At 34.0% G+C, this 23,833-nt stretch overlaps 2 protein-coding genes and 1 pseudogene across 3 annotated transcripts; 1 reads left to right on the top strand and 2 right to left on the bottom strand.

The window, feature by feature from the left end:
- Positions 1-3,935: 3,935 nt before the first annotated feature.
- LOC137397518 (RNA-binding protein 25 pseudogene) lies at positions 3,936-7,356 on the bottom strand (annotated as a pseudogene).
- Positions 7,357-8,426: 1,070 nt separating this feature from the next.
- Positions 8,427-16,622, top strand: LOC137396460 (putative ascorbate peroxidase). The gene is made up of 11 exons (XM_068082749.1): positions 8,427-8,533; positions 9,086-9,141; positions 9,269-9,384; positions 10,578-10,669; positions 11,613-11,715; positions 13,527-13,649; positions 13,762-13,853; positions 14,109-14,184; positions 14,739-14,877; positions 15,486-15,627; positions 16,282-16,622. The coding sequence occupies exons 1-11, from the start codon at positions 8,522-8,524 to the stop codon at positions 16,357-16,359; spliced, it is 1,029 nt and encodes a 342-aa protein (XP_067938850.1). The 5' UTR covers positions 8,427-8,521; the 3' UTR covers positions 16,360-16,622.
- Positions 16,617-23,801, bottom strand: LOC137396461 (uncharacterized). Of its 2 annotated transcripts, none has more exons than XM_068082750.1 (4): positions 23,710-23,801; positions 21,173-21,314; positions 18,747-18,821; positions 16,617-18,179 (listed from the first exon to the last, which is right to left on the bottom strand). In XM_068082750.1, exons 2-4 carry the CDS (start codon positions 21,286-21,288, stop codon positions 17,717-17,719), a joined length of 654 nt encoding a protein of 217 aa, XP_067938851.1. In that variant the 5' UTR covers positions 21,289-21,314; positions 23,710-23,801; the 3' UTR covers positions 16,617-17,716. The 2 variants fall into 2 exon arrangements, with proteins under 2 accessions (XP_067938851.1, XP_067938852.1); XM_068082751.1 differs by having other exon boundaries at positions 23,782-23,791.
- Positions 23,802-23,833: the final 32 nt, after the last annotated feature.

Below are 23,833 nucleotides of genomic sequence, written 5' to 3' on the forward strand. Positions count from 1 at the left end.
AGTTTGACTGTATATATATCTAAATGTATATAATTATACAAATTACAGCGTCTAGTGGTCTTATTGTAACTACTTGCTTTCCTCAATACTCTCCACATGATGTTGTACTGAATGGACCAATTTTTAAACTGCCATATAAAACTACTTAGCTTAGTTGATGTTTGTTTTGAGGGATTTTTGAAGCTGCAGTGGTGGTTGCAGTATCTTCTCTTAAATGGGCCCTCTGCTAGGCCAACATATGTTTGATTGGGGGCATCATATTAATTACTCATAACTGTAGCCTGATAGATGACAGAACTAGATGTGCATGCATTTGGCAACAGGCATGTATTCTTGTCTCCACCTTCAACCGAATTACAACCTTTTTCTTCATCAGTAGAAAAAATATCTACATATGAAATATTTACATATTTAAAATCTTTCATTTCTTGAAGATGTCAGTTTCTTTCTATTTTTAAAAACTTTCTGATCTTAAATTGCTTTGTTTATACTTAGTTATAAATATATAATTATATTCTTAGCAATAAGAAAGACTTTAGAATGAATTGATTGACAATAGAACGACAAAAAGTTTTTCTCGCGTTACAATGATGAGTAATTAAATTAATGCCTGATTAATTTTCTTATGCAACTGAAAAGTATGACACAAAATTCAAATAGATTACAAGTTTCTCAAAAAAGTATGTCACAAAAGTTGCATAAAATTGTCCATAATGAGCTTCTAAGCAAGCTTCTTGCATAAGTTCATCGGTTTGGTAAATACATGCTTGCCACAAAATAAATTTAATTTTGATAGATATCATCAGGTTTCAAGGCTTTCAATAAGCTTCAGTTACAAGCGAAGAGGCCAGGAAAGATGGCAAAAATAAGCTGATCATAAACGTGAGCCAACCATCACACCGCTAGGTTTTTCCATGGACAATACAGGAGAATGTGATCTGACACACAAACGGTTATACAGAATTCCATAGTCTCTGCGGCACCAGTGAGCCCTAATTTAAATATCTCTCAACTAATATGTGCCAAAATAACTGACAGATACTTCTAGCATCCCTCTGAGCAGCATAACCTTATAGATAAGCACTATCTGACACAGTGAGATTAAATGCTAATCGGTACGGAGCAGAAACTACTGGAATGCAGATATGTAATATTTCTATTAGTTGCGACACTTTTGAATTGATTCAATCAACTTGACAGCTCGGTGTACTAGGTTGCGCGTGGTGAGTTTAGCCTCACTAAGTTATTCGTATACTCAGCTATGACACTTTTGAGTTATTTGCTTATAATAGAGTTAACTGTTTGCTAGACACTTGAAGATTATAAACGTCTAGGGATGAGTTTCTTAAAGCTCAGCGGATATGCTGTATTAGAGCTAGTTCCATAGTTTTCCAAATAGTGTTAATTTGTATTTGATGCTAAACCATAGAGCTTATGATTTGCCCAATAAACTACAGAATTGTTAAGGGTTTTACTTACAAAGTGACAAAGCACACTTTTAGAACTTCTCATAATATAAAAGCTTTTAGTTTATTTTAGTCTCTCATTAACATATTATACACACAAACGTTTCGCTATGTTCTTCTAGCCGCACTTTTACTAAAATATACTGCCAGCATCATTTTAGTTTGTGCTTTTTATAAATACAGTCATTCTATGATTCTACTGTCATCTCCGCAACGCAAAGCAAAGTACTATTATTGTTTTAGGATATTTTTTTGTGCATGAATAGTCATTTTGGCATTAAACTCAGCAAATGTTTCCCAAAATGGAAAAAAACATGCACCATAATTTAAAATATAGCAGCTTAGCTCAAACAGATCAAACTTGGACAAACCAGAAATAGTTTTACACTAACATGGATCCTCTGATGGGTATCAGTATAACAAACTTTTATGATCTGCTGAGTTGGTCACATAGATTGAAGACATCCGCAACAGGTGAAACAAGGAATATTTATTTATTAAACAATACAAAGTTAGTATTATTTTTGTTTGCTTTCAGCAACTTTTTTCAATTTATTGTTATCAAGACTTTGATGCCATTGTTGTCATAATTAAAAACTTAAGCCATGCTAAATTCATTATTTCCTTACAAGCTTGATTATTATATTAAATTGATATATATTGCATTGCATATTCGAAAAAATAGAATCTTTTGTGAAAACAAAAAATGATTAAATGCCAGATGTCAAACTTATATTTGAGACTATTTGATATTTTTAAGGATTAAGTTTAATGCATATTCTCTAAAACTCAGTGCGAGTAGCCTAAACTTGACAAAAAAACCATTCAAGCTGTCAGTTGACAAGCTGCCAAACGCCCTCTTGGATTAATTCATTGACTATTAGAATGACTAGGAAGCAAAGGATTCATGGGAAGAAAGATCAGCAAAAGGTTTGTGGATACAAATGACAATCACATATTCTCATTTGTAATTAAAACTTTTCTGTTGATTTGTTTATTTACTTTCTGCTTATGGCGCTAGTTACTGTCCCTGAGTGAAACTGACATTTAATGATCATACTTCTACACTTGTTTTACTTGGTACGCACGCACTTGCTAGAAAACTAAGACAATGCTCTGTACTTTTAAATAGCAACTGATTTCTGCAGTGGCAAATGGATCAAGAATTTTTATTAATAAGTAAAGCTATAATACATGTGAGTAGATCTCCTTTTTCTATAGCGAGGTTTTGAAATCAATCAACCATTTGACCTGTGAATGGGAATCACCTAGGAAACAACTATTCATAAGCACGCTTTTATTTGTCTCCTTACAGGTATTTTTACAGATGATTATGATTTTAGACAATATATCAAAATTAAAGATCTATCAACTCAAATGTCAACTAATCCTAAACCAAAGATTTTTCGAATAACTCAGAAATCTGACAATGTAAAGAACAAATTATACAAAACTTTAATGGATTTTATCAGCAAGCATCGGTATTTTTCTAGCCTTCGCAATTTTTTGTATGCTTGAGATGATCTTGCTACCAGGATGTTTCAAGATTAGAATTGACAATACTTGATCATGGCTAAAATGTATAGAACAAGAATTTGTGCAAAAGAGCGTCACTAGCTGCCATCGTTGCAATAGTTAATATCGGCTATTGCATTCGAGTTGTAGCGTTATGCGTCTCTATTCTGTTTGTCTCTTTGTAACTATCATAATCACACTTTCGTTTGATCTGAGTGTTTTAGCTCTAATCAGGTTTTGTAGATTTTAATCTGAAAACATCCTGGCAGTCAGATCACCTCAAACATTAAAACAATCGCAAATAATAGACAAGGACGATACCTGCTGATAACACTTACTAAAATTTTTTGTGAGGTCATCTTTAAATTTATCTGATCGTTTAAACAAAAGTTATTAGGATTTCTGACAATATATGAAAGGAGAAACATATATCACTGAATAGATGTCACTGTTTGAATGACTCCAAACTATATACATGTACATTAGGAATAGACATCACTGTTTGAATGACTCCAAACTATATACATGTACATTAGGAATAGACATCACTGTTTGAATGACTCCAAACTATATACATGTACATTAGGAATAGGCGTCACTGTTTGAATGACTCAAAACTATATACATGTACATTAGGAATAGACATCACTGTTTGAATGACTCCAAACTATATACATGTACATTAGGAATAGACATCACTGTTTGAATGACTCCAAACTATATACATGTACATTAGGAACAGACGTCACTGGTTGAATGACTCTAAACTATATACATGTACATTAGGAATGTAGTTAATTTTTGATTGACTTGATTTTCTTTTCAATGTTTTTAAAGGGTTTTTTGGAAGAGACAGTTGTGCATGTTGGGCTGTAAATCATCATAAGCAAGTTTTTTACTTATCATTTCACAATAATGCAAATCCTGGCAACGGCGGGTACCACAGCTAGCATTCTATAAAACATCTCTCTCCCCCTCTCTCCCCTCTTTCTCTCTCTCTCTTTCTCTCTTTCTCGCTCTTTCTCTTTCTTCTCCCTTTTCTTCTTTCTCTCTTTCTCGCTCTCTCTCTCCCCTCTCTCTCTCTCTCCCCTTCTCTCTCCTCTCTCTCTCTTTCTCTCTTTCTCGCTCTTTCTCTTTCCTCTCCCTTTTCTTCTTTCTCTCTTTCTCGCTCTCTCTTTCTCTCCCTCCCTTTCTCTCTCTCCCCTCTCTCTCTCTTTCTCTTTCTCGCTCTCTCTTTCTCTCCCCTCTCTCTCTCTCTTTTTCTCTCTCTTTCTCTCTCACTTTCTTTCCTTCCCTTTCTTCCTTTCTTACAGTCACTCGTTTCAAAGATGACCGTCTTACGGTTTAGGTTTCCTCAACAACTTCCATACATTTATGCTTTCCGCTTTCTCTTAAAAACTCTTTCATTCTATAAAATACAGGAAGGCCAATAACAGCTCTCCACACTGTCTGTTAGAAAGAACCACTCAAATGGAACGTATGATGTAAATCTGATGACTTTGTATTAGAGTTTTCTAGAAACTTATACAATTTCCGGTGTATAATTGAGACCTCTTTGCGCCTGTTACAAAACTCTTCTGTTACCACAAGGAACAAACAACCTTTTAGTATGTGAAGCTTGCCTGTTCCTTCAAGGAAATGGAAGAGAATTTCAAAACAATTATTAATAAATTATCAGTAAAAAAATGCTGCATCATAGACCTGCTTTAGCTATTTTGATCAACTTGCTTCTGCTGAAGACAGCTTGCAGAAATTTCTGCAGAAATTGTTGATTATGATACTTGTGTAGCGATGAATGTACATGTCAGAATCTAGGAGTGATGAGGCAACATGGTCGTATCTAAAAATGGCATATATGAGCTTTTGGAGCTTCCTAGCTGTCAGATATCTAACCAGGCATTTTGATAATTATAATGAATGGCTGTAAAAATATTTTTAACGACCAAATGTAAAACATTATGTAAGACATATTTTGGCTATGACCTTCTAATCAAGATTGTGAAACCTGTTGATTCAAAGGATGCTAGAGGAGGTCATGTAATAAAATTTCAAGTGCTTGCCATGCGACAGGCAGAGTTTCAGCTATGCTACATCAACATGTTATAAAAGATAAAATTATAATATATAAAAATATGCACATAAAATATAATATAAGCATGTATTTAGCCAAAGCTGCTCTTGTCCAAAAGGCTTCATCTCTGTCGCTTGTTGTGTTACAATAAAACACAAATGCTGTAAACATTCTTGTTGCGAACACAGATATTAATGCTAAGCACGTGTTAAAATAAAATAGGTCGCTTTAATATATGTATATTAAAACATATACATGTATATACACAACATATATTATATACACATTATTAGAGAAATGCCCGGCATTGCACGGGTATTAAAAATCAGTTTATAAACAATGTAGTTGCCTGCCACTTGCTATTAGCCTAGAGCATTGCCAATGGCTAGTTTGGTTAAGGTTACAAATAAGAGCTACTGCTTGCTCTCAAAGGAGTGCAAGCATAAAATTATGCTGCGTCTTAACGGAGAGTGGTAGCGTATTGTCACTCACATAGCGGCATCTATTGGCCAACGAATTCATCTATCTCATGTAGTTAAAGTGGTAAACCCTTTGCCTGGCGAATGGAGGGTTCTGAGATTAAATATTCTGTTTAACGGATTTTTCAATCTCATATTTTGACAGCTATAATGGGACAAACGGATTACAAACAGATACGCACACAGATGAAGATATATAGATATAATGGCTGTACTACCCGGCGTTGCCCGAGTAATAAAAGTCTGCACAGAAATTTTATTTTTATTTAACAGATCACAACATTCGTCATTCTAACTTCTAACTTTCAAACTACATATCATGAGAAAAGTGCTTGGAGTAGTTGAAATAAATTCAGAAAGAAAATAAGAACAACTGCGAAAGTTTGCAAACTTTGTCAACTGACTGTAATTTTCAAACTTTATATCATGGGGAAAATATTTTGTGCAGATCGATTAAAAAAAATAGAACAACTATAAAAAGGCTAAGTAATAGCTAAATTAAGCCTGTTTTGCTATGATTACAATGAAAGATGATTCAGTAATGATACAATTAATGCGAGCTGAGAAAACAAATAAACATATTGAATGTGTTAAATTAATTACAACAGTTCTTGCATAGACGTGTGTGTGTGGGTGCATGGACGCAAGGGAGTGTAGGCGCGCGAGTGTGCCCCTGTGTGCGTGTGAGTGTGTGTATAAAAAAAGTCTCTGAGAAACATACATATAAATATATCTACATATACATAGATACATATAAGTACATCTATACATGTATATATATACATATAAAGGATTATCGCATTGTTTGAAGAAGTGCTCAATAGTAAAACTACAGCTGACTAAAATCAACCTTTGGTCATTTTACATGAAGAGTGCACCTACTATGGACAAAACTATTTAGTAGTAAAATTCTTTAACCATTTTGGTAGCTTTTACTCAAATTTGATATTATATATATACATGTATATACACTCATATACGCAATGCATTAATAAATATATTTAAATACAAATACATATATTTATATATATATTATATTCATATATATTAATGTAATATTTCAATACATAGAACTGTAAATATAAAAAAAAATTGTTTTCTCACCTCGGTTAACCATTATGGGTGGTAATTTCTGCTCTAACTCGAGTCTCCTACCAGAGACGTGGGAGTTTGAGCACTTGCCTCAAGATCTTAGCTGTTCCCAATGGCACACTTTTCTGCAACTCACCTGAGTTGATTGCTGTCGGTATTTGGGCAAGCCACATTTTATGCGCCGGTGTTATTGCGCCCAGTGCCCCAATGCCTACTGGAATTACAGTTGTTCTTACATCCCAGCATTTTTCAATCTCTTCTCCAAGAGAAAGATATTTCTCTACCTTCTCTTTTTCTTTGCTGGCTATATTGTAGTCATTGATTACTGCTATATCTATTATAGTAGCCCTCTTGTTCTCCTTGTCCACCACCACTATATCTGGTTGGTTTGCTAGGACATGCTTGTCAGTCCGGATGTAGAAGTCCCAGAGGAGCTTAGCGCAGTCAATTTCATTGACCTTACCAAGAGCTTCCCACCAGTGTTGTGGTTTATTAAGGCCATACTGATCACATAGACTTCTATACACAACACCCGCTACATGATTATGCCGCTCAGTGTATGCGTTTCCTGCTAGCTGCTTGCATCCACTGATGATGTGTTGTGATGTGATGGTGCATCTTTGCACAGTCTGCATCTAGGACCGTCTCTAGTGAGATAGATTTTTGTTTGGAGTTGCCTTGTTGGGTGCACTTGCTCCTGGGCTGCCATAAGTAGCAACTCTGTATTGGCCATTACATCCAATCATCCACCACAAATCCTTAAGAATTAATTAATTCTTCATTTATCCTTAACAAATTATAACATGGCTATTCAAGTTTTGTTAGCAGCAGTTTTGCACTTGTGTGAGAGCAGCCATAGCCTAGTGGCCTAAACTGCATGACCTCCGAGCAACAGGTTGGGTTTAAATTCTTAAAAAGGTTACTGGTGATGATAGGTGTGACATTCAAACTTAATTTGCTCTCTGCAACTGGGCTTGTCTCCAGTTGAGGCTCCTTTGCCACTAGACTTATACATCCAGTGGACGCAACTAGTCCAGACTTCTTTGCCCATAGAGCTAATAGCTATACTTATAGTTAATAGGTTAATAGCCAAGATTACAGAGCTAAAAAAGCCACTGATTATGACGGAAATAACATCCAACCTTAAAATACTCTCTGCAACTGGGCATCCTTGCCATAGTCGAGGTTCCCTTGCTACTAGACTTAGACATGTCCAGCCAAGATCACAGAGCTATTATTTTGTAATAATACTTTTAGAAAAACAAGCACAGCCTCCACTTGCAGTGAGCAGACACCATTCATGATCTTCAAGTGATTGCATCATTATCCTCTGTAATCCGTTTTGCAATGCAAATGTATCTCCGGTGTTTTAAAGTTATGCTTTCTGATTAAAAGTTTATAAAATGTTCTATAAGAGCTAATGATCTGATACTTTACCAGTTTAAGATGACGCAGTGCACGAGGTTACTTGTGTCTAGGTATTGTTTTCCGAACTGACCGGAAGACCAAATTCTGATTGAATAAATGACCAAATAAAAGCAAGAAAGGTGAATTAGTCATACTAATAAAACGATGAACCTAATACTTTAGCACTAACTGGTACGGCACATTCTTTCATTTTTTTTCTGCCGCAAATCTTTATCGGACATGATCTCAGGAGTATCAGAACTTTGGAGGTCGCTTATTATCTTTCACTTAAAAACTCATCAATCCGTATGGCCGGTTTCTTGTCCGATGATTGGGCCATCAATCAACTCACTGGAATATAAAAGTGAAGCATTGACTGAGCAGAGCCACTTGTCAGCTGATAACTGATTTGAATAGCTTTGTAGCATCATCCACTGTATTATTTTGCCAAAGGAGTCTGCAGAGACTAACTGAAGGAGATATTTATAGCCATGAATTTGAAGGTAACAATAAAATATAAAGCTTGTTTTTCAAAATTCTGAATACATGTTGGTTATTGCATTGTATAACTGTTGAAATTTTCAAAAATATTAAAAAAATTTGATATTTAATAAATTAATTACATATCTGAGGTGCTAATAATTGTATTCACTTTTAGGTAATTGAGTAATATGTAAACTATTTTTCATTGAATCAGATTGAATCAGGTGTAAAATTGTTAGTGCAACCCTTGATGATTGATACACTTTATTCAGCTAAATCATAATATTTTTAAATAGCAAAGCTTTTGCCATATCGGTTATAAAAGATTAAAAAATAGCAGTTTTTTAATCATCATGTTATATGAGTTGCTTTAATTATTCTGCAGTCAACAAAACCTTTATATTATTTTCAGTTGATATATATTAACAAAAAAGCCTTAAAAATTATTAAGCAACATAGTATATAACAACTGCAAGCATGCCGTAAAGTTGTAAAAGCATTTTTTCCACCATATTCTACATAAAACAAGTTCTATTGCTATTTAATTTAGGCATCTTTAATGTGTTTTTCAGCTCATACTCACTGGATTGTTAGTGATGGCAGCGTTTATAGAAATCACTGATGCAAGGTGAGATAATATAACATGCTTTTAAATTTCTGTACAGGATTGACATGATAATTTGTAAACAATGAAAACAGCGTAAACTGCATGTAATACTTAAATACATTGCTAAATAAGAAGCGAATGTCTTTAGGAGTCGTCGCATCAATTGCAACAATAGAAGGAGCTCAAGAAGGAGAGCTAACGAGTCAAGAAGGGATGCCAGGCAGAGAAGGCAAGAAGAAAGATGCTTATGCAATCCTGGCTCAGGTAGTTTATTTTTTAGTAATGGTAAAAATTTGTTGGACATGACCGCGTTTTATGATTGCTTATTTATTTCTTGGCTGGGACAAGAGCTTGTATAAACATTCATCATTTATCACACTGGCAGCAGTTGTGCGCTCACGTTGACATCCCAAACATTAAAATTATTTTTGCAGACTGATCATGACTTTTCATCGAAACTTAGAGGATCAGTTTACGTCATTTTAGTTATTCAAATCTATCGTAAAACCTCTGTTTGAACGCCATAGGGCTCTAATTTTTACCCCTTCCCCATGGTAGTGTTTTATTAGAGATGGCGTTTAAATAAAAATTGCGCTCAAACAAAGGTTTTACGGTTTTTAGTCTTTGTTTACTTTAAAGCAATTATGCATAGACACCAGCATACAATAGCATACAATATTTACTATCTAAAAATTGCAAAGGTATCTTTACTATAATAAAATTTGCATCTGACCATATGAAGCCATACTTATATGGTTAAGAAAAAATATTGCTCTCAACAGGGTTTTAACTCACAACTTTCAGCTTGGTGAATCAGCAATCTGCCTGATGCTCAGATCAACCGCCTTTCTGCGCCTTGGAATAATTGTGCATATAGCTATTACATGTGATGAACTATCGTGTCACACTAGACAGTCAGGGTACTAGTTATTGTAAATAATTAGTACCTTGGCGGTCTGATGCGCCGTGAGAGATCATCAGGTGTAATAACTATGTCTACAATTATTTCAATCATACGGAAGACGGTTGTTTGGTGCATGTGTCAGCGTGTTGATGTATTCTACTGATAAAGTTGTGAGTTTAAATCTTGTGTCACACAATCCAATCTTTTCGACTTTACGACTTCCGGTGATGATTACGGCTCCCAGAATAGCAAGGCTTTTCACAACACAAAAAATGCAAGTTTGTCGTAGGTTGATTTTAAAGTTTACTGCTTGCTAAAGCTTTTTGCTCAGTGACTTGATAATTCATTAGACCACACCCCTTTTGGCCACAACTTGGTCTGCTATGAGATTTAATAGGCAGCTTAGAGACGCTTCCCAAAAGCTAAATTCTATTACAGATATATGGTAATGAAAGTGGATCCTTGTCCAAAACATAAAGATTTGTCATGCTTTGTAGAAAGTGATAATAGTACAATGAATACCATCACAACTTTGCCCTGTTTCTATCTACAGCGAGATGCAGAGTACCACCTGTACATACCAGCCAACCAGAAGTTAGCCTAAGCAGTTTGAGAAGGTCAATGACTGCTTTCTTAGGACAGAATGTAAGTACTTTGCTTTTTACTAACTTTCTCAACTTAGCGACATAAGTTTCTATTGACTCTGTTTAATAACTAGTATATACATGTCTCTGACTATTAACAGCACAACAGTTTTATCAGACGATTTAGTAGGGAATAGCCGAATGTCCGGCGCTCTGTGGGTATTAAAAAACAGCTTATAAACAGTGGCAGGCAATGTAGTTGCCTGCCACTTGCCATTAACCTGGCACATTGCCAATGATTAGTTTGAGTACGCCGACTATCCATATTGTTAAAATTTTTAATAAGAGTCGTGAGAGCAAGCTTTTGTAACGTTGCGTAACGCAGAGTGCCAAGTGTATTTTAACTGAGATAGGGGCTCATGTAAACCAATGAATTCATTGCAACTCGCGCAGTTTAACTGACTAATTTATTGTCTGGTGAACGAATGTTCCGTGATCAAATTCAGCACGATGTGGATCTCTCGTTGCTCGATTTTAGTAACTATAGCTGGAAAGACTGAATGACAGACTTTGAGATTTATATAACAAAAGTGCGTATTTTTTATTTATCTCACATAAATGATGTAGAAGTGTCTAACATAAAGTTGTGTCTAACATAAATGACAGCGATGGTCTACTCTTAGGTTTACATTCATCAAGAACTGTTGGGTCCAAAGATCATCATGGGGTTGCTGCCTTGGAAATATTCCTTTTAACTTAGTCACAGAAGACTTGCTAGTGGTACTTGCTGGTTTATTTAGAAGCAAAGTTAATAAGAGAAAAAATTTGCTTTCTTCATCATAATTTAGGTTGGCTTGATACTACAGTTTCTTATCATGACTAAAAGGCGCAACACTAAAAATTATAATGAAGTTTTGATTAAAAGTGAAAATAAAACATACAAATCAATACATTACTGTTTCAGTATCAGAAAATATCATTTAATTAAAATGCATATTTTGCAGTCACTACGAAGAATACCAGGAACGGTACGATTGGTTTATCACAGCTGCGTAGGAAACACTGGATGTGATGGCTGTATTAACAGCAAAACCATGAACAACCTTGGTAAGTCACGACTTATGTAAAACTCTGGTGAAAATTACAGCCTTTCACCAAACTTATGGGAATTCTTTAACTAAAATTGATAAATTTAGCTTTATAGCTTAAGTTTTTTATTTTTACCATCAAACTTCTCAGTTTCCCAACAAAAAAATCTGAATAGCCATTATTTTTGTGGTCTTATGACAACCCAGTCATACGCGCTTGTGTTGTATGACACGTGTCTATTGTTATGGAACTACCACTAATTAAGCCATTAATTTAAACTTTGTACGGCACTCGGTTTATGACATGGAAGTCATTTGCATAATCTTACCCATTAGGAAAACTTCTGCATCATCAATCTCTTTACCATTAATATGAAATCACCAGATGAGTGAAAATTTTGGCCTGGAAGCTTTGAGGTATTGCTACGCTTGACATGTTATCAACTTATCAACATAGGCATAGTTATTTATAAAATAGAGGTAGTGGTTATTTTTAAATGAAGGACAACCACTTAAATCTTTGCTAATAAGCCAAAAATCTGCGAGAGTATTGGTTTAAATGTTTTTTAGAATACTATGTCAAGTGGCATTTCCAATGCTGATAAAATTGATGGAGATGTGACAAATTCTTGTCATTTATAGTAGTGAAGCTGTGCATGTTGATGTACTACACAAAATATTACCTGAAACATTGAGTTCAAATAATAGTCTTTTTCAATGAAATATAACAACAACAAAAATTCTTTTTACAAAAATACTTCTAACATGTCACGTTTCCATAAAACGCTACATAAATTAGAAAATAAAAAGTGTTTAGGTGAACGTGAACGATACAGTTAAAAAGCAAATGAACTGATATAGAGTATTGCATGATGATAAATACTGACATCAGAGATACATAGTTGTGGCCGGTTTATTAATAATTTTAAAGCATGCAGCCAGAACGCTAAGAATAATGTAATCGGCCTTAAGGCTTGAGTAGCGATGATCCAACATAAAGATTGAGTAGAGATGATCCAACATAAAGATTGTTAACAATTGTATTATTTTTTACTTATCTGACGTGGGTCATTGACCACCAGTTCTTTGGCATCTGCCATTATTAAAAGATGACTTTATCATAGGGTCCAGTACTAATCTCAATCTATTATGTGTTATTCTTATTTCTGTCTCTTCAAATATATGGAAATACTTAATAGAAATATAATCATTCACAGCCAGAACGTCCTAAGGTTAATCCGTAACCTCTATTCTAAGGCTTGCCGAACATTGATACTACATACGTAAGGTCAACCGATGTCAAACACCGTCAGCATTAAGTTGCTTAAAGATTTCAGATAACTGAAGGTTGAGGCCTCTGGCATAACTTGTGTTAACTTTGATTACAAAAAAATATGATTAAGTAATGATACAATTAATACGAACTGAGAAAACAAAATAAAAATCCGGAATATGTTGAATTAGTAATAACAATTCTTGCATTGAAGTGTGTGTCTATAAAAAAAGTTACTGTTCCATCAGAAGCTATCCATCAAAACTTTTTTCATGATATACAGTTTGAAAGTTAGAATGGCGAATGTTGTTATATGTTAAATAAAATAAATTTTTTGACCAAATTCTTTTTTATTACCAGGGCAACACCGAATAGCACAGTTATTCTATGCATATTGGTGTGTATATATATATATATATATATATATATATATATATATATATATATATATATATATATATATATATATATATATATATATATATATAACCATTCGAGTTTTCTAGGAACAGTGACCTCTCTACTCCAAGTATAGATAGAGTTTGCCTTGCTTTTAGGTTTGATGACTGTCTACTATGATGCGATAAGTCTATGGAAGAAACTGGGCAGACCCATTGGGTTGGCTGACTTTATTGTGCTGCTTGGAACAGTTAGTGTGGAAACAGCCTTTGCTCAACCAGGTAAAAGACTTTAGGTTTCTGTGAGTCAAAATTGATTTTAATATCTTGATATATGCACACTTGGAGTTCGACCAGTGCAAATGAAATGGGGATTTTGTTACCTTGGTTTTAGGAGGGCCAGGAAGAAGACAACTTCCATTCAGAACTGGTCGTAGAAGCTGCTCGGATCCAATAAACTATAATCTAGATCACGTCTTTGCAATGGTATGTATTCAGTCTAGCATTTTAACCATAGAAATTTGAAAGCGTGACAGAATTTAAAATCATTTAATCCAGTCAGCCTTTCAGCTCTAAATAGTCAAAATTATCAAAATATTTCTATTGCTTCATACATGTATATCAAAATTACTAACCATTTTCTGGTAACATAATACTGAACCTATGTTTGTTGTCAGCTGAACAGAACCTTAATAATTTTTACATTTTAATGAAGTGTTTCATCAATTTTATGTATTGCAGGGTCAAAATACGGACTCAGTAGAATTCTTAATGGGTCAGTTTGGACTGACAAGAAAGCTTGCTATTGCTCTTTTGGGTAAGTGTGTGACGAACAGAAATATTGTTACATTTGATGTTACAATTATTAGGCTGGCTTCAAACACGACTTTTATGGTAGTGAAGATTTAGACTAGCTCAAGTTACCAGCGTAAGTTACCAGCGTACGCTACTCAAATTCATTGTGTAATTATTTTATTACCTGTGCGACGCCGGCATTCAGGCAGTAGATAAAAAATGTACTCAAAAATTAACATATATTACCAATAACCAGTATCTAAGTAGAACGTGAATGGAAAGAAAAATGTATCTGTGTTCTAAGCATATTATTTGCATAGTGTCACACTTTTTTGCTATTAGGCTAGCACTGTCTAAAAAATCGACCAGATTATTTTTATACTAACTATTTGATTGCTTGACATAAGGAATAAAAATAAATCCATCGTGAATTTTGAAGTCAATAGATTATTATATTTATATCTTAAAGATTATCAGATCATATATGATCAGAATGACAATTGAAACTTGAGTATTTTATGAAGAGTTGTCATACACTGCCAGATATGATATTGCAGAATTTCCTTGTAATTGCAGGAGCTCATTCCTTGGGCAGATGCAACCCAGAAACGAGTGGTTTCTTTGGTCCCTGGGACAACACTCAACAGACTCTTGACAATGCGTACTACCTCGCACTGATGAATGGAAACTGGAGACTTGTCGATTCATCCAATGGGTAAAATCATCTATTTGACTGAGATTTTTATAGCATAACAAACATGCAAGAAAAGTATTGTAAGCCTCTCTGCATACATTAGCTCTCATTTCATTAGATAAAGTTGGCTCCACTGTTCTGCTGCACATTAAAAATGTAATAACGCCAAATTGTAGTCGATTTTATCAAAAAGCGTAGATGTTCATTTATTATTTGTGATTGTTTTTGATGTTTGAGGTCATCTGACGCCAGGATGTTTGACGATTAAAAGCGACAAAAAATGATCGTGATCAAAACAACCAGCTGCAAGCTAGTTTGAATATGATGTATACGATTGAACTTCAGCAAAAAATCGACAGATCGGAGACACATAACACTGGAACTTGAACGCAATAGATATCAATAACAAGAGATGGGCAGCTATGATGATTGTGACATCAATATGGCACTTATTTTTCTTCCGAGCGTTTAACCAAGTTCGTCAAATTTAATCTTGAAAAATCTTTACAGTCACACCAACACAAGCATCAAAAACTATCCCGAATGTTAGAAAAACACCGGCACTTTTTGGAACATCTACTATAAGTCTTAGTAAGTTCATGTTTAATGCGAATTGAATGGTATTTCAGATTCACGCAGTGGATAGATGGTGGTAAGATGATGCTGCATGCTGATATGACTTTGCTACGAAACCTTCGCATATCCAATGATGAAACACCGTCTTGCAGGCTTTCCAGCCAATGCCCTTTTAATAGAGCAAACAGCAGAAGGGTAAGAATTTATACAAAACAAGAGTTATCCTATTGAATTGAAAATATTATTGCCACCTGCTTTAGCAAGTTTCCACCTAATATCCATTCTCTTAGCTGAGAAAGGTATTTTAAGCATATTTGAAAAAACACTTATTTGATCTTATTGGCTATCAGTTGCCCTTTTTTATTCTATGATTTTGTATGACATAATTTGCAAAACGTTTCTGTTTCGAAAGACATTATTGCCTATAAAGTACTATATATATATTACTATATAGGCAATAATATAAATATTTAAGTAATATAAATAAATATATATTACAGTAATATATATAATATATATTACTGTAATATATATTTAAACTATGCATATCATATGATTATATTTGCTGTAATATGCTACATATACATGTAAATATTGTATAACATATATACGTATATATAAAACTGTTTTCTCACCCCGGATACCCCGTGTGGGTGGTAATTTCTGCTCTAACTCGGGTCTCCTACCAGAGACCTGGTAGTTTGAGCAATCGCCTCATGATCCTAGCTGTTCCCAATAGCGCACTTATATATATATACATATATATAACATATGTATATGCTACACAAAACCTTGCTAAGTAGATTGTTGCATCACATTGAAGTTCATCAGGTTGCAAATCTATTTTAGGTAGAAAACTATGCTCAGAATCAAAATGTATGGGCAGACGACTTCGTGAGAGCATTTCTTAAAATGGTAGAGCATTGAATTGCTACCAGGATTGAGGACACCTGCTGAGATAGTCAGACGTCAGAGGAGAGCTGAGATCTTTTTGTTATTTTTGTTTACACTACCAAATGTATGCTGCGGTATACATTTAAATTTACACATCATTTATATTTTTACTGCCAGTACCTCTAACTGTATAAATAATTATCTATTGTTTTTAATTACTCTGTTCATTGTTTGGAGTTATTTTTTCTTGTATTAGTTTTTGATGAACAAGGAATACAAATCTGTTTTTCCACTGGTAAAAACGTTTTATCATAAGAAACTATTAAAAATACTTGCGTATTACAGCAGACCATGCAAAGATGAAACTATTGACAACACACAATGGAAAGGCTCAAAGATTGAAAAATATTACAATAAACTACGTCCTGTCAACCTGATAGCTTCAAATTTCACAAATCAACAGAAAGTTATAGATTAAGAAAATGTAAAAATGAACTACATAAGAGAATCAGCAAAAATCAGATATCAAAGTGCTTACTAAACAGAAACTCCAAAATTTGTTTCAATAAAATAAATATGGATGGAAGATTGTTGATATATGAATTCAAACTTTTAAAAAGACTCTTTTTGAAAACACAGCAATCATTCAGTTTAAACAAAACAAGACAATCAGAAAATGCATTTAACTAAATAATGAATTTTAAATACTGAGAAAGCTGTTCATGGCATCTTTCATATTGCCAGCAGGATTAATTGCCTGTATAGAGAAAACTTTTTATTTAAAAAATTGATAATGAGCAAATTTTAAGTAAAAAGATCTCCACTCTCCATTTTATCACAAGATATTTGATAAGAGATTAAAGTATCTCATACAAGAATAGTTATTTTTATACAAAAAATGTAAAAATCTACTATTATTTCTCGCAAAGAAAAACTCTTCGTAACATTAAATTATGTTTTGCATCTTTGATAACAATGGAGTAATAAACATTCGGAGCTGAAAGATTAATTAGAAGTTTTCTGAAGTCCAAAAATCCATCCGCAAATAAACTGCTAGCAATTGCATACACATGAAAACACTGAAATATAAAAAAAAACAGTTTTAATAACATCAATTGACTACAAATGATGTAAGATTCGGTAGAAGCAAATAACAAAGTGAGCTAAAACAATGCGTGTTAACTCTTTCTATTCACACTTTATCACTAAATTGAATAACCAAAGTTGCAAAGGTCTACAACTGTTGTGAAGGAGTGAAGACATGCTCTCTGATGGAAATCTTTGAATAATCAAGGTGAGCAACTGAGGACGACCATTGAAATACCAGGCAATTAGGAAGATTAACAATTACCACTGTTTGCTTTAAAATGAGTTTTGCAGAACAATGCAGTTAGTTGTGAAATTGATAAAATGTTGTCATGGACCGACAGTGAAAAACGTCCGTAGCCTTGTCGCCTATTCTTAGCTCAAGTTCATCATTTTGGTTATAGGGATCGATTACATCAGGCCATAGTATTCCGTCATACATACTGTCATAGCCGGTGTGGCTGGGAATCTCAGATGAGATAGTAGATATGCGAGTGTCAGGAAGATAGCCTGTAGCATTTGAAGGAGCTAGACCAACACGGTGAAGGTGAGTAATTTCCTGCTCACTATCAGAGATATGTTCACATTTCTTCTTCTCTCTCATGACAACTGAAGCTCCTGCTGCTTCAGGAAGAGAAGCTTCACCTGACGGCTTATCCTCAAAAACAGACGTATCCTCTGTACTACAGCTATCTTTAACCGGAGATGGTGCAGACAGTGGGGAAGGAGTTGCCTTCCCACTGTCTATTGAAGAGTCGTGCAGATCCCTGCCATATATATACATGTATGTAATTCAGAGCCAAGTCTGCTATCTCTGACACATTACTAGAGAAACGATTAAACATCTGGAACCTTCCTAGTTATCATTTAAAAGGAAAGCAAAGAATATCAACTCATTGACGAAATAGAGAGGTTTCCTACACTTTTTGCATTAAAAAGCATGGAGAAGACAACTACACATTTAAGAATTAGACACCAGCTTCTCAACTTTTAAATGTAAACTGTGATTTAATGCTTGTGCTAGTAAGTGTTGACAGCACAATGAGACTGACACAAATTCAAACACGCCAGACAGAACTCTGGCTCTTGATGCACAGGCTAAAGATTTAGGGTTGTCCGATTGAGATAAATAAATGACAATCAATTTCTACTGAAACCAACACAGAAATGCTATAATAATAAAAAGTGTACTCATAAACCGAAAAAGACGCAGTAAAACGCTATTCGCTGCTATCATGCTAAACAGCAGTATATAACTGTGGCCAGAAAGAAAACTAACACGCAACAAATTAAGATAAAAGAAGCATTCATTTAATGATTATAAAAAGGTTTACCTCAGATTCGACTCTACCTCACTCAGAGTTCTTCTAGGAGAGGTCTTTTTGTAGCTGTAGATATTGGAGCGTTTTCTGAAAATATATACATGTAGATATTATGTAAAGCAGCTAATATACTACAAACATGCAAACCAAACAGAATATGTTATAGCAGCCGATGGAATACTAGCACAAATAAATACATGTATATAGTAGTTGTTATGGCATTTGATGTATCATGACTGTGCAGACAGAGTATTTTATGGTATTTTATAAACAATGAGTATGCAAACCAAATGTGTTATGGTATTTCATGTACATAAAATATACAAATGCACTGTATGTTATGGTATTTGCAAAAAAGGTTCTGCATCTATATATTTAAAAAATGGAAATATTTTTATGATCTAAATTTTTCTTGTAAAACCTAGTTTAGCGATGATGTGAGATAAATATTCGATGAACAGATACTTTCAAAATGATAGGCCATTGTATTTTCAATAAAGAGCAAGTTCTTTTTAACTTGTTTGATATATTCAGTAAAAATTAAATTATTTTGCTGAGAAATAAAATATTTGTTATTTATATATATTTATTGTCATAAATAAAACCAATAAATATTTGCTGGAAAATTAGCAATTTTCAGAATACAAGAAGTATAAGCATTGACCGAATAGCATTTGCATTATTACATTGCTTTATCAAAAGAACTGATATTTAGAAGCCATAAGTATAATAGTCAACAAAACCATAAGTGTGTTGCTGATTAGTTTTGCTCTGAAGGGCTACTGTTACGCAATAGTGTTGTACAACTGCCGAGTTTTTTGACTTATTCCAGCAAAGCTCAACAAAACTTCAATTTGTGGGTTACTCACACAAATTAAAAAAAACCGAACTGACCGGGTGGCAGCTGCATTCCTTTATATGCTATTCAAAAAAGAGAGCTTTCCAGAACATCACAAGATGTAAGCCAGAATCTAATTTTTAAGATTCTAGCCGCTTTTGCATGGTGATTTGGGAAAAAAACACACTGATTGCGTGATACAACAATTTACTCATTAACGATAGTACAGTTCTATCCAGTAACTCAAAGCTGGTACACACTATATGACTGTATCTTGGTTTTCATTTTACAGTTCTTCTGTGATCGTCTGTGATAATATTGTTCACACTATCACAAACCTATCGACACCTTTATCAACGATGTAGTGTTCTCATTTTTCTTTTTAATTGTTCTGGAACGAAACTCTTTATTACTGTGTGCTCGAGTCAAATGCTAGTCTCGCAGCAGCTATCATAAATGAAACTAGATTAAGCTATTAGCGAACCACCATCACTAAAATGGTGCGCATCGTACAGACTGTCATAAATGCTCAGCAAACTTTCAAGAAAGTTTGACTGCTGCAAACTTTTCTGATGTTACATCGTCCATTGCGTCGGTTTACGGTGCACAAGACAATGCATGCTGAGAGGACAACTCCAACATACGGTGATATAGCGCGAACCAGCTGTGAGGAGCAGACAGGATAAGATATCGTATTATATATACTATATTATATGTAATGTATATACATGATGTATAATATACATATTATATCTATAATAAATATGTCATCATATTTCATGATGATATATATATATATATAACTAACTAGAGTGTGGAATAGGTTAATTTTACTTATCTTTATTCCAGATTGATGTTTTATTCTGGGGTCACGACAGGTCTGTTTCGTGCTGGTGCACTCTTCAGGTGACTTGTGTTAAATATTTGTGTGGTGACTTATATATTCAACACAAGTCACCTGAAGAGTGCACCAGCACGAAACAGACCTGTCGTGACCCCAGAATAAAACATCAATCTGGAATAAAGATAAGTAAAATTAACCTATTCCACACTCTAATTAGTTATAACACTCCGCACTTTTTAGAGCGTAGAGTGCTGTTAGCAGTAGGCCTGACAACTTATCTATTATATATATATATATATATGTATATATATATTACATGTTATCTTGCAAATACTTGACAAGCTGTGATATGTAAGGTGAGACCTTCGACTAAAAGGTTGCAAGAATTACATAACTCCTTATTTTTTATTTATTGCGCTATTGCCAAGAGTCGAAAACTCCTAAACCAAAATGCTAAATTGTTGGTTGACTTTTGAACAGTTAAACTAAACGTAAACTATTAACATTAATCGCATATAATCAATATATAGCATCTACTATACAGCAAAATAGTTAGATATTAAAATTTTAATATTAAAACTAAAATTGAATATGTTTCCATTGATGTTCAACCAAACGTTGGAAAACATGGCAAAATAAAAATTAAGCCATGCTGAATGCAGCAGTGGCTAGTTAGACAAGCAGAACAGCTTACAGTACCTCGTTGTTTGTAGTAACATAAAAATAATCTCGGTATAGCGCTACCATTACACAAACCTGATCTTGCAATACCAGATTGCAATGGCCAGAAGTGAAGCTAAAAGAATTCCTGCACCAACAACTGAAAGGGTGATGGCTAGTTTACCGACTTCTGTTAAAGGAACAGCATCCATTTCCGCTAAAACAGCCACTCGTAACTCTGCAAAACACGTGTCAATGAACTACGCTAAATGAAAAAGATATCAAAAAGCACTGTTTCATAACCATAAAGCAGATATCGCTGACAGATAGAAGTTTAGACAGACTTGAGAGGTCTGAAACAGCAACAGGACAGAAGTAAGGAAAATATACAGAAACTCAAAAATAGAAACGAAATGAATTCAAACTTGCGTTGCAAAATGAGATATGATGAGTGGTTGGAGTTATGAAAGAACCATGTAAGCCTAATGAGCCAATGAGAGTGTTGGTAATGTTCAATAAATCAGAAAAATCAATAAGGGCAATTGACCTAACAAATTGACAAAAAAGTAGTAAAATGATTTTTTGTAAAATAAAGTAGTGATTAGAAGGAAAGGGAATGGCTCAATAAAAAAACTATAATCTTTTTCTAGGCAATTACAAAGAACATATAGAGAAATGGTCACTTGTGTAAGTTTAAAACACTTCTTTGCCTATCTGGCTTGACAAAGAGGTACAGAAAAATATAAAGTTGAGATAAAAACTGCAAAGAATGGACTGCTTACAAAAAGCAGCGAAATTTTGTCACAAATCTCATTAATCTTTCACTACCGCATTAAATTCTGCCCGAACGATTATTCTGCCTAAATTAATTCAAACAGATTTTTCGAAAAAGCGACATACCGCTAGTATTTAAGTAATATATCAATAATTAAAACGTATATCGTTTTAGTGTAAAATTCATCTTATTCAGATTAGAAAATGATTAATAGGGTCGATAACACATTGGCTTAGTTACGGCCAAACTATAAACATTAGAAAGCATTAGCGATAAAAATATAAAAAAGTTAGATATAACATGGAAAATACATATTATAAGAGTGATTATATGCAAAATTGATCTCGGTTAAAACGTTCAGAAAAAAAAGATGTCTTTTTTCTGAGCGTCTCAACCGCGATGAAGTTTTGCCAATTTTAATCTGAAAACGTCCTGGCAGTCACATCAGCTAAAACAAAAAACAAATCTCAAGTGATAGAAAAATATCTATACTTTCTGATAAAAACTTTTAAAACTTTGCTTGTGAGGTCCTTTAACTTGCAACAAGCAATCTATGCTTTTGATTTATATATAGTTTGTATATGTACATGTATCTACTGATAAATACATGCATTTGAGACAGCGCTCTGATACCTTGAACGCTCTAGTAACTCAAACACATTCGCTCGGTCCCGTGAAGTTTGATTTATCTATGTTTGACTGCATGTAGAAGAGCAAGTTAGATCCAATTAAACCTGATTACGCGTGGATCATAAGATCGGTGATCCTAATAAATGTAAGTAGAAATCAGTATAGTAGAGATAAAGTTGAGCTATAGAACATGAAGCCTTGACCAAATATATAATGATAACAATGGATGGACAAAAAAGTTCAGAATGAAAACCAAACAGAATGAATAGAGGAAGTTCATCCTTAAATAAAAGCTGATAATGAAAGTTGGAAGCATGCAGACTTAGGAGACCCAAAATTTTTAAAGGCGGATAAAGCCGTTAAGGCAGTTATCTGTCTGGCTGATGATGACACATGTTGTTTGGGTTTGTGATTATATTACATAATTCGAAACACAATAAATATTGAGTTTTAAAATTTGGGGTGTCTGAACCTATGTGCTAGCAAGCAGTACTGTCAGAGATGTTACAACACAACGCTTTAAGAATGTAACTGCAAGGGTAAGTAAAATGTGATATTTATTTTCTGCGTTTTATGAGAAACTCAATAGATCAATAGGATTTTTTGTGTGATCTAAACAAAAATTTACATTGAGAAAAAATGATCTAGCTAACATATGAAACTTTTCCCATGCTTTTATAGCCAGAATATGTTAGGCGCATCCTGAGTATATGTTGATAAAGATAAATCTGTCCTCCAACATGGTAATCGAATGATCAGAACAGGTGCTATTGTAGGCAATGTCAACACCAAAGCGCAAAGAAACCAATTTCGGCAACGCATGCGTTGATATATCTTATAGTATTTAGCCATTTGCACCTTCTAAATATATACTCATGATGCCTCCAAGATCTTTCTTTTGTGTCTTCCTTTTTGTATCTGTCCAGTTTAATACTTGTATTGATATCTATGAGCAATCTTAATCTGGTAGTCAATAGTCATATTTTACAACATGTTTTCCACAAGGTACCACATTGATACAACTAGTCTTATTATACTTTTTGTTGTCGCAGTAATCTTTTCGTTTTCATTTTGACTTTTGATTTATTTATTTATGTAGCCTACATAACATTTTAGTAACCACTAGTAACCTAAAGACATTGAGTGTCGTTTGCGACCCAATAAAGCAGAAAGTTTGTAGTCTCAAAAAATCAGTTTTTCCCAAAAGCGAGAAATTGTATATTGTAACCGAAATAAATATATCAGTGATGTGACAGTCCATCGATCATTGATCATTCGGTACCCAGAACTTCAAACTTACAGATATCCACAACATACATAACCATAAAGCGTGAGCAGTAACTAATAAAGCC

This window comes from Watersipora subatra, chromosome 5 (assembly GCF_963576615.1).
Source record: "Watersipora subatra chromosome 5, tzWatSuba1.1, whole genome shotgun sequence".
In the NCBI taxonomy this organism is placed as follows: domain Eukaryota; kingdom Metazoa; phylum Bryozoa; class Gymnolaemata; order Cheilostomatida; family Watersiporidae; genus Watersipora; species Watersipora subatra.